The following is a 12,064-nucleotide window of genomic DNA, read 5'->3' as shown; positions in this document are numbered from 1 at the left end:
CTTGGGTTACATTTACTGTGTATTCTGCAATATACTCATTAACTTCCAAACTACAATTATCCATTAACCCACCAAATGGAGTATGTTATATCTACTCTCTCTCTCTCAGGAATTAATTTATTAATCTACCAAAAGTGATTTTAAAAACCATGCCAAAACAAGTAACACGGTCTTAAGTCTAACAATGGAGTCTTCGTATGGCATCGCAAGATAAATGTTCGGCCAAAAGGTTGGTTTAAACCACAGGGCTATTGGTTCAAACTCATTAGCTGTTCCTCGGAAACCCTATACAGGGTCACTATGAGTCAGAACCAAATAAAAGGTACTTAACAAGCCTAATTACATCACCTTTCAAGCGAATATTGTCCTATGAAGCATTATAGACTCATAAAGCAGCTTTTACCATTTTTTTATTTGAAGTAACTGAAACCACTATACTGTTGTCCAATGTAAGAGATAATATGTAGGTTACACAAAATTAAACTAGTGGTCTATGGTATTTTCAATACATAAAATTAAATGGGTTGTGGTTGTTAAGTGCCACTGAGGCAGTCTTTCCTACTCATAGCAACCCTGTTTAGGGTTTATGAGACTTTAAATCTTTTCGGGAGCAGAAACCATCTTCCTCCTGCAGACCAACTGGTGGGCTCAAACCACTGACCTTGGGGTTCACAGTTCACTACTTGTAGTATGGAATTACTACTCCATATATTAAAGTGTATTTTGATTACAGCAGTGCAATAAAAAGATAATATATGTGTTTATCACATCTGGTTTGGATTTATACGTAATGAATTATTTTGCAACTACACTGGCTATACTAGAACTCCTCTACTGAAGATACTTTCATTCATTCTAATTAAGTAGAGTTAAAATGATACAAATCAACGAGATACGCACTACATTCAAAGTTTTATTTAAATGCACAGTATAAGAAATGAACTTTTAAATCAACCAACGTGTTTGGAAAACGAAATGGCAAATAAATTAGACCTATGTAAAATACCAGGTCAACTAAATGTCCAAACTTAAAGATGCAACAGCAAGAGATTACTTTGATTCCATAGTCTTCTTTAAGAGGTTGAACTTTTTTTCAAAACATAACTTTGTCATGAACTGGTCCAGAAATCATTAGCATATGGGAATGCTTACTAACAGGGATGGTGGTCAGGAACACGTTTCCTGTAAGGATTACAAAACACACATTGAAGAAAAAAGTTAATGAAAAGCATGATTTTTAACCAAAGTTCTGTATTAATAACTACAACCATAGCTTGAATTCTAATTATATTAAAATCATTATAACCTACTTCTTTTCAACAATTCCAATTTTATTAGTATGGGGATACGGAAAAAGTTAATTCATGTTTCAGCTGATCTATCCATGTCCTGGGAAATTTCATAAATTAGTCAAGGACAGTTAATCTTAAATATAAATCACAAAATGACATGGTTTGAATGAATTCGAGATGAAAATAACTATTCAGAGGAAAACACAACAGTAAGAGACCAGACCAAAAAAAAAAAAAAGTATCATATGAAGAAAGACTCTTCCAACCCAGTAGTTTACTGGGATTGAGGGGAAGGAAAAGGGCATAGAAAGTTATCAAGCAGCTATTGCAAGGCACTCATCTGGAAAAATGAGTCCACTGGAAGTTACTAAAGATTATGAAAAAGAATTCCACAGTCTAGGAAAAGTTGAATATAACAAAATTATTTATGTTTCTTTACTTAGGAAATTTCCAATATTTAATAGACACTTAACTAAGATAGTGCTCAGCCCACATACAGTTTTACAATTTTGTATGTGTATTCCAAATGTTATTCAAAGTGCTGAGTTATTATGAAGGTTTCTGATTGTAGGTGTGTGGCCATGTGACCTTGTCCAAGTCAGAAAACCTTAGATCTTAGAATTCAAGATTTCTTTAGGATCATTCTGCTTTAAGACAATAAAAAACCTAATGACATTTCCCATCTTTGATTACACTGCTTTCAAGAAAAATGTCAACTTCTTTCATCACCAAATATTCATTTCAATATAGGAACTATTTCCTATTATTCCATCCTCCCTCCTATACCAACAACACAGATTCTCTAGATCTTTTCATCCCAGCTCTCTTTCTACTAGAGACTTAAATACCACAATTCATCCTCTCACTCCACATCCAATCACTAATTTCTATTCTTTCCTTCCTCCAACAGTTAATAGCCAGAAAGATACCATTTACAGAAGACAATGAAATGTGTGTGGCAGGATTATGCACCAATCATTTTTTGGAACTCAGTTCACTTAGAGGTATAATTTCCTAATAATGGTCCCACTCTTCTCTTCTGTCAGGAATTCTGTATGCTCCTAATCAAAACCCAAGTCCCCCACTTGTTCTCCAGGTATTTCACACCCTTAGTTATTTAGGAGATTGCTCTCCGTCTTCTGCTTCAATATTCCCTCACTCCCGTTTAAACAGACTGTTTTCTTACAGTGAGACCCACAACCCTTCTAGTTACTAATCCACTGTCTGCTCCCATTCACGCAAACTCTTTCAAAGAGCTCTACACACACTTTCTCCAATTCCCCTTTTCTGGATCTCTACTGAACCTATTCTGTCACACTTTGGCCCCCTCCACTACCGTACGCCTGTCAAGATTGCTAATGGCCTCTATGTTGCAAAATACAATTAAAAAAAAAAAAAAGTGAATTGGGTGAGGGTTTACAGGCTAGATGAGTATTCCATTCAACAATTGATAAACACTTTATTTCATCTCATTAACTGTAACCCCCAAAAGGAAATATCAGTCATCCCACTTCCTCCCTCCCTTTTCTATTCCTCTACTGCTATCCTTTCTGGACATTGTCCATGGGTAAAGGCTGCCCTTCTGATCTCAAATGGTTAATTATTCTAAGGTGTGCATATCTCCTTAGTGCTGTTAAATCGGTTCCGACTCATAATGATCCTGTATCACGTTTCCAAGAAGCAGCTGGTGAATTTGAACCACTAACCTTGGGATTAGCAGTCCAGTAATTATCCTACAGCATACCTCGACTCTGAAACCATGCAAATAAAAGGTGCTTGTGGCCCATAGAGGGGATTACACTGCCTACTAATAAAACACAGAAGGTGCAGAGTCCTTGTAGGTTGAACTATGCAAATTAGGTAGATACACGTCCTGGTGTGGCGCTACAGGATAAACACTGGACCGTTAACCAAAAGATCAGCGGTTCAAACCTACCAGCTGTTCATCAGAACAGAAACTCTATACAAGGTCGCCATGGACCCCTTAAGAGGAGTTTTGCCATCCTGTTAGGCTTAAAACAAGTCAATCCCAGAGGCTGGAGGAGAACTCTAATTACCACCAAGAAAGAAGATCCAGGAGTGGGGAGTACATCCTTTGGATCTGGTTCCTGTACTTAAAACCTCAGAAAGCAGACAGCTGTAACAGTGGAGCAGAACTGTGCAAAGCAGTGGCAAGGATGGCACAGAATTGGCAGCAGTAGAATTAGAAGACTGTCATAGATGTAATGGTGGGCTTTCACAGCCTGAGGCAGTTACAGGTGTGCTGCAGAGTGACTAATGAGAGCCTTAGGGCAGGAGTGTTGCTGTCCTGAGGAGAGTGCTCAGGTTCTTACTGGCAGAGCTAAGAGAGCTTTGTTAACACTTGCTGAAGCAAGGAGGGCAAAGGCCAGGCTGAGGGTAGAGAGGAGCCTGTCCTGCTCTACTGAGGAGCTGCAAGAGCTGTCCTGAACTAAAGAAAAGACTTTGCCAACATGCTTCCTAGTTCTGATTCCAAAGGGTAACTTGTTACATCCTTTATAAACTTGAAACCAATGAACGTGATTTGTGAGTTCTGCAAAGAATAATCTAATTCAGCAGAGAAGTAGAATGCCATTGTAGGGACAGCTGGTGTTAAAACTGGTGGAAAAAAATAACAAGGTTGGAGGGCACAGAGGTATGTTTGACCTCCTCTGATAGAGACAGTGATTCTCCTACCTCGTGAAGTTAAAGGCCCAATGCCCCCACCATGGCATTTTTATACCTGGTTGCTCTGAATACTTCCAAAAATTACTTTAATTCTGTAGTGCTCACCCTCAAACGGCTTCCCTTCCTTCTGCCAAATTCATTGTCTTGAGCACTCATGCTGTCTCCTGGCTTTAAATACCATAAATAGGCTGACAACTCTAGATTTTTAACTATAGCTCTAACTTCTCCCCCAAATGACAGACTCTCTATCCCATGGCACCCTCAACAGTTATTTTCAATGCTCAATACCAAAACTGTAATCTTCCCTTCCAAATCTCTTCCTTCAAGAACCTTCTCCATCTCAGACATGTGAAGTTCTTATTTCTAAATAAAAAACCTTTAATTATCATTAATTCTCTTTTTATCTCACATCCTATATCCAATTCATAATCAAATACTGCTGGCACTACCTTGAAAATATATCCACAAATGCCTCCTTTCTATCCACACCACTACTCCTCCCTTGGTCCAAATCACTATCCTTTCTCCTGTCTCCTCATGCACTATTAACAAACAAAACAGGTCTCTTGGTGTGGCGCTGCAGGATAATGACACACTAGGTCAATTTGAACTGCAAGGTAGGTGGGATTCAAGCCACCAGCCACAACTCGGAATCCTATACAGAGTTGCTATGGGTCAGAACCAACTCGATGACACTTTAACAATGAAAAATTGAAATTACTGATTGAATATTTAAAAGCTAAAATATTTTAACCATTTATTCATTTTTGTTTGAATTTGTTTTTAAAAGTATTTTTGGAAAAAGCTGCTCAAATAGGAATATGCAAGTAAACATGCACATTATATGCCTAAAAAAAGCTAACAAGGAAAAAGAGTAACAGGACAGAAAATAAAAACTACCAGTTCTTATTACTAGGAAACCCCAGCACCCAAGTACTTTGGTTTGTGACCTTTCTAAGCCTAGCTCTATACATGAGGGGCTTCAAATAATTCATGGAAAAAAAAAAAAAGAATTAAAAAATGACAATGTCTCACAAACTTAGAATCCCTCTCAAACGTCCTTTCATTCCTGCGAGCTATCTCATGCCACTCCACCAGAGCCCTCAGGCTTTTCTGGCTTAAATCAAAGAGCTGATTATAAAATAACTTGCATTATACTTTTATCTAGGTCAAAATGGCTCCAATCTCAATCAAATGTGTGAAGCTACCTTTACTTTTTGTTTCCTTATTAGTAATGTTTTCTAAGAGATATTTTATTTTGCCCAGTGAAATAGGTTTCTGTCAAGCCTTTGTAGAGTACGGAGTCTTAGGTGGAATCCTAAGCCCCATCCAGAAACACCTAAGGTGGGACATTTCTACTTGAAAGGACACGCAGACCAATCCAGAGTGGCAAAAACAAAAGATACTTCTGAAAAGAGAAACAAGCAGGAAAGAAATAAAAAAGACTGCTTGGCTATTGAAAGAACAAACAAGCTGTTCTCCTGGGAATCAATAGGCAGGCCATCAAGGCCCTTTAGGACAAACCACTTTCCAGGACAAACTCAAAAGATACACATGAGCAGGCTTGTAAGCTCGCTAGTGACTGCACTGGTCTACTTGTGAGTAGAACTGGGGGAAAGACAGTAATGAAGACATGGGCTGAGTTTCACCATGTTCCACAGACCCCTGTCGAAGATGACATGAGAAAAAGAGAAAGGGCTGCTTGGTCCAAAGTTAGGGGAGACTTCGGAACTCTGAGCCCATGGTCACTGACCTAGCCACTGGGAGCTAGAGATGAGAATGAAGCGTCCAGCTAATATGAAGTGAGGGGAGGCATGCAAGAACACCCAAACTTGCAGATAATACCCATTTGATCTAGCCTGGATGGCTTGATGATCAAAACTCGATTAGAGGAAGACAAAGAAGTCTGTTATAGATAACAAATGTAAATTGCTACAATTTGATGAACTTGACCTTTGTTTATGGATGTAGTTGCTCAAAATACCAAGGGAAGTAGTCTTCACATTAAGGAGCAAGCCTATCCCCTAAGTACACAGGATTGGTAGTGACAGGGAACTAATAGACATTGCCTACCTAAAACAGAGGGCTATAAAGGCATGGAGTAGCTAGCTGGCTTACAAGTTTTCAAGAGGGAGTTTAGTTTCAGAGCAAAGGGGGAAAGGTAGAATCCCCACTGAAATTTTTATCTTATCTAGATGGGGCTGGTGAAAGGAGATGGGGAGAGCATTCTTTTGATTCACTAGTGATTAACTGTCATGACTAAGTGCAATTGTCAAACTGTAAAGGTAGAAGATGTGTAACAAAAAGGGGGGAGTAGTTACTCTTACAGTCCAGGAATAGAGGACCCTAGGACCATCAGGAGGGAAAAGCATGAGCATAATGTGGAATCATAACCAGAGAAGCAATGATTCCAGAGATGGAGGCAGAAGTGATGGCATGGAGAGATAGAGCAGCTGAGGACTCTAGACTCATGGAAAAAGAAAGGTTGTGTGCTGACGGTCAGGAGGCTGGCTTGCAAAAGGTGCCCTTCGGTGGTTTAAACAATTATATATTCCTGCGTGTTTTTGTGTACATCAAAAAAAAAAAAAAAAAGAGGGAATAGAGACAAATACTGTTATCCAATGGAGGTGAGACTGTAATCAAAACACGACTGATTTGAGTGCAAAACCAATATTCTTCCATGTATACTATCCCTCAACTCACAAAGCTTAAAAAGAAAAAGAAAAATGTTTTATAAGTGCTTGACTACCTTGGCGCTGCTTTGATAATGTTGTCCACACGTAGTATCACCTCAGCTGCTTCAGCTGCACTCAGAAGGACTTGTCGCTTCACCTGGAAACTTTCCGTAATACCTAGCACTGCCATATCTCCAATAGTACCTTCTTTCATATCTGAAAAGGAAAGGTATTTTTAAAATGAATAAATAACTTGCTTTTAGAATTACAGTGCTAAAATCTCTCTACTGCCTTATGATAAACATTAATCCTGGCTCTTAACAAAAATCAGCTTACAACACCTACCTCAGAGCATTCCCAGGAGCCTCTAAAAGCACTCAAGAAAACATTTCAGCAAATTTAAAAGCCAACAACATTCACTAATATTAATCGAGAGAACAGTGGTGTGACACTGTATCACTTATAACACCTACTCCTCACTTACCAACTATCTTGGTATCCAATGTTTCACATTTAGTAATAAAAAACCAACAGCTGACGATTTTACACATTAAACCTGAGTTTCTTCTCCACACTCAGACCTCAGTGCCACTATGTCCATACAGCTTGCAGCTGAAGCAGTCCAGTCAGCTCTTCAGAAGGCCTCCTGCCAGTCCCACTCCCACCACTAAAGCCATAGTTACAGTCTTCTGTGTAAAAGGCAAATGAGAAAACCTATCTGAAAAGGCCTGCAAGAGAGTCCCAGGTAGAAACTGAGACCGGGGAAGTTTGTTACTACTGTTCCCCTTCACTCAAGTGCCCAGAAGAACTAAGTCCTAGAGTGAGCGGGTACATGGGAGTAATTTAAGACCTAGGAACTACTGCTGAAGCCAGCTGCCCCACCTCTTCTGTGACCCAGGCTGCTGGCACCTCTACCAAGCAGCTGGTGGCTTTGGTAGATTCTAAGCTCTCCTGTCTGCATCATGCCACTTATTTCTGTGGGATCCTCCATGGACTGTGGGGTAGCAGGTAGCTGAGACTACAGAGGGGCGGCTACAGGAAGCACAAGCAAGGGCAACAAGCAACCCTCACTGACAATTGTGACACCTGTGGCTTCACCAGTTAACAAAGCCCTAGTACCATCAATTTTGCCTCTAGTTTAACCTCCACTCCCCAAGTCAGCTTAAGTACCTTGCTGTCCAGAGAACAGTAGTGGTAGGACCATACCAACGCCAAGGGTCTGGTTCAACAGGTGCCTCTGCCTCACATAATGCCAATTTTATATAATGACCTGATCTTTGGGAAACCAAATGACGACTGGGTGTATTCACCTTCTACTTAGCTTTATTGCTATCCACCCATACATAATTATCACAAGGAGCTCTGGTCCTATTGTTGTTGTTAGGTGCCATTGAGTCAGTACTCACTCACAGCGACCCTATGCACAGCAGAACAAAACACTGCCTGATCCTGGGCCAACCTCACAATTGTTGCCATGCTTGAGCCTACTGATGCTGCCATTCTGCCAATCCATCTGGCTGGGGTCTTCCTCTTTTTCTCTGACCCTCCAGCTTACCAAACATATCCTTTCTCCAGTGATTGGTCTCTCCTGACAATATGTTCAAACTATGAGAGACAAAGTTTGGCCATCTTGGCCTCCAAAGCGCACTCTGGCTGCACTTCTTTCAACACAGATCTGTTTATTCTTTTGGCAGCCTATGGCACTTCCGATACGAATTTGGCTGCTACCCTCCAAGTCAGCAATTCGAAACTACCAGCTGTTCCGTGGGAGAAAGAGGCTTTCTGCTCCTGTAAAGATTTACAGCCTCGGAAACCCTGCACAGGGTCGCTATGAGTTGGGACTGACTCCACAGCACACCAACAACAACAACACAGTTATCATAGAAAATCTGATCACTAATAGACAAACAATCTTAAAAACTGGAAGTGAACTTAGAAGTATCTACTCAACTAGCCATCGCCTATAAGAATCCTATTTCATCATCTGACAAATCATTCTTCAGCTTTCTCTTGACCAGTCAGAGGATTAACTCCATTATAATACTGTTCCTGGTGTGGCGCTGTGGGTTAATGCACCAGACTACAAAGCTGTTTGACCTGCAAGGTCGGCAGTTCAAGTACACCAGCTGCTCCTCAGAAACACTGACTCAACGGCATATAACAATAAGACTGTTCCTATAATGTCCTGGGTAGCTTGTTATAGAAGACATTTACTAAATTTAGCCCAATTAATAAAGACTATTTAAGGATTGCTCTCTTAGAAAGAATAGCTCTAAGAGCTTAAATTGACAACAATCAACCTAAAGTACAGATGACAGAAAGCCATCAAGGCAAGCAATCAAGTTCCTTCAGGACAAACTCCCCTCTAAGACTGAAACTCAGATGGAACACACAAATAAGTCCTGTAAGCTTGCTGGCGACCACACTGGTCTATTGGTGAGTGGAATGGGGGAAGGCAGCAAGGACGTAGCCACAGAGGGCTAGAGCTGAGAGTGAAGCATCCAGCTGCTATGAAGTGAGGGGACATGCACAAGAACACCCAAACTCGCAGACAGTACCCATTTGACCTAGTCTTGATGGCTTGATAATCAGAACTACAGAAAGATTAAAAATATATATATTTTTATAAAGGAAACAGAAAAATTGCTACAATTTGATGAACCTGACCTATACTCATGGAGGTAGTAACTTCTAAATACCACAGAGAGGGAAGGAGTCTTCACATCAAGTACCAATGCTATCCCTTCTGTACACAGGGTAGTTAGGGACAGGCAACTTAGACATTGGCTACCTAAAATGAGGGGGCAATAAAGGCACGAAGTGACTGGCTTACAAGGTTTCAAGAGGGAGTTTAGTTTAAGAGTATGCAGGGAAAGAAAGAGTCCCCACTGAATAGTTTTCATCTTGTCTAGATGGGTCTGGTAAAAAGAGATGGGGCTATGATTTGTATGACTCAGTAGTGAATAATTGTTATCATATAGGAACATGTAATAATTGTGGCAGTCACAATTGTAAAGGTAGAAGTTCTGTAACAAAAACAGGGGAGTGGTTAATCTTACAGTCTAGAAACAGAGGGCCCTCAACCATCAAGGGAGAAGAGCATAAGCACAATGCGGGACCTTATCCAGAGAAGCAGCAACGCTAGAGACGGAAGCAGAGATGGGGTCATGGAGAAGGGGAACGGCTGAGGACTCTAGATTTATGGGAATAGAGCATCTAAGAGCTGGTGGCCAGGAGGCAGACTTGCACAGTGTGCCCTGTGGAGATGTAAATTGTATATGCCTAAGTGTTTTGTTTTGTTTTTAAAAAAGCTAAAGTAAGTACAGAGAAATACTGTTAACAGATGATACATGGAGGGAATTATAATCATTGTAGTGAAACAAGGTATATGATTTGTTGAATGTAAAACTAATGATCTGCCCTTTAAACTTTCACTTAATCCACAATAAAAACCTTAAAAAAATTTTTTTTTTTAATTAAAAGAAAAAACAGGTGATAAAAAAAAAAAAAAGTAGATGAAAGTAATTAAGGGGCAAGTGGTGATGAAGCAAACACGGGTAGATAGTATAATGGATTAAACTGTGTTCCCCCAGAATAGATGGAAGCGTGAGTGGCCACACTTCTCAGCGATTTGGCAGTTTTGTAATGATACCCTGATGTGACCTGATAAGATAAAACTACACAGGATTAAGGGTGGTGAGCTGCCAATACCCTTCCACCACTCCTTTGTCAGTTTGTCTTACTGTGGTGGTTGTTCTGTTGCTATGATGCTGGAAGCTGCGTCACTAGTATTTTAATGCCAGCAGGCTACCTAACCCATGGTGCACAGGTGTCTGTGGGGCTTCCAGACTAAGACAGACTAGGAAGGAGTGGCAGCTCTCTTCTAAATGGTTACTCACTGAAAACCTTATGAAGAACAGAACATTGTCTAATATAGTGTTGGAAGATGAGCACCTAAAGTTGGAAGACACTCAAAATACAACGAGGAGAAGAGCTTCCTCATCAAAGTAGAAATGAACTTAAACAACACAGATGGGCATGTACAACTCAAAGTAAGAAGCAGCCGCAAACGTCCATTAATAATGGGAACATGGAATGTATGTACTACAAAAACTGAAGTTGTCAAAACCGAAATGGAATGCATTAAGATTGATATCCTAGACATTAGTGAGCTGAAATGAACTGGTATTGACCTTTCTGAATCGGACAATCATAGGGTTTACTATGCCAGGAACAACAAATTCAATAGGAATGGTGTCACAGTCATAATCAAAAACAGCATTTCAAGATCTACTTTGGAGTATAATGCTATCTGTGATAGAATGATACCCATACATCTACAAGGAAGACCAGTTAATACTGTTGTTGATGTTAGGTGCCACTGAGTCGGTACTGACTCATAGCAACCCTATGTATGCACAACAGAATGAAACACTGCCCGGTCCTGGGCTAAACTCACAATTATTGCCATGTTTGAGCCCACTGATGCTGCCACTTTGCCAATCCATCTTGCTGGGGGTCTTCCTCTTTTTCTCTAACCCTCCACCTTACCAAACACGGTATCTCTCTCTCCAGTGACTGGTCCCTCCTGACAATATGTCCAAAGTATGAGAGATGAAGTCTGGCCACCCTGGCCTCCAAGAAGTACTCTGGCTGTACTTCTTCCAACACAGATCTAGTTTGTTCTTTTGGCAACCCATGATACTTTCAATATTCTCCTATAATACCATAACTCAAAAGCATCAATTATTCTCCTATCTTATTTATTCACTGTCCAACTTTCACATGCATATGAGGATACTGAAAATACCATAACTTGGGTCAGGCGCATCTTAGTCCTCAAGCTAACATCTTTGCTCTTCAACACTTTAAAAAGGTTTTGTGCAGCAGATTTGCCTAATGCAATATGTTCTTTGATTTCTTGGATACTGCTTCCATAAGTGTTGACAGTTGATCCAAGATAAATGAAGTCTTTGACAACTTCAATCTTTTCTCCATTTATATGGATGTTTATTGATCCAATGGCATTTTTGTTTTCTTTACATTAAGATACACTCCATACCAAAGGCTATGGTCTTTGATCCTCGTCAGTCAGTACTTTAAGTCCTCTTCACTTTCAGCAAGCAAGGTTGTATTATCTGCATATAGCAGGTTGTTAATGAGTCTTCCTCCAACCCTGATGCCATGTTTCTCTTCATATAACCCAGCTTCTCGGATTATATGCTCAGCATATGGGTTGAATAAGCATGGTGAAAAGAATACAACCCTATAGCACACCTTTTCTAATTTTAAACCATTCAGTGTTCTCATGTTCTATTACACTGGAACAGCTACAGTGACAGAAGATACATCTTCATGATGAACCTGACCTATACTCAGAGCAGTAGTTACTCTAAATACCAACAGAGAGGG

The 12,064-nt window shown here is 40.1% G+C and overlaps 1 protein-coding gene across 1 annotated transcript in view; it reads right to left on the bottom strand.

Moving 5' to 3' along the window:
• Positions 1–904: 904 nt before the first annotated feature.
• CCT2 (chaperonin containing TCP1, subunit 2 (beta)) overlaps positions 905–12,064 on the bottom strand; it is a 26,373-nt gene continuing 15,213 nt past the window's right edge. Inside the window, exons 15-16 of the mRNA XM_006859548.1 lie at positions 6,727–6,868; positions 905–1,182 (exon numbers count right to left, since the gene is read on the bottom strand). Coding sequence (XP_006859610.1) covers positions 1,152–1,182; positions 6,727–6,868 — 173 coding nt within the window. The 3' untranslated portion in view covers positions 905–1,151. The remainder of the gene's footprint in view (positions 1,183–6,726; positions 6,869–12,064) is intronic.

This window comes from Chrysochloris asiatica, unplaced genomic scaffold (assembly GCF_000296735.1).
Source record: "Chrysochloris asiatica unplaced genomic scaffold, ChrAsi1.0 scaffold00033, whole genome shotgun sequence".
Lineage (NCBI taxonomy): Eukaryota > Metazoa > Chordata > Mammalia > Afrosoricida > Chrysochloridae > Chrysochloris > Chrysochloris asiatica.
The sequence above is the reverse complement of the archived record's forward strand: the minus strand, read 5'-3'. Positions and strand labels throughout refer to the sequence as shown.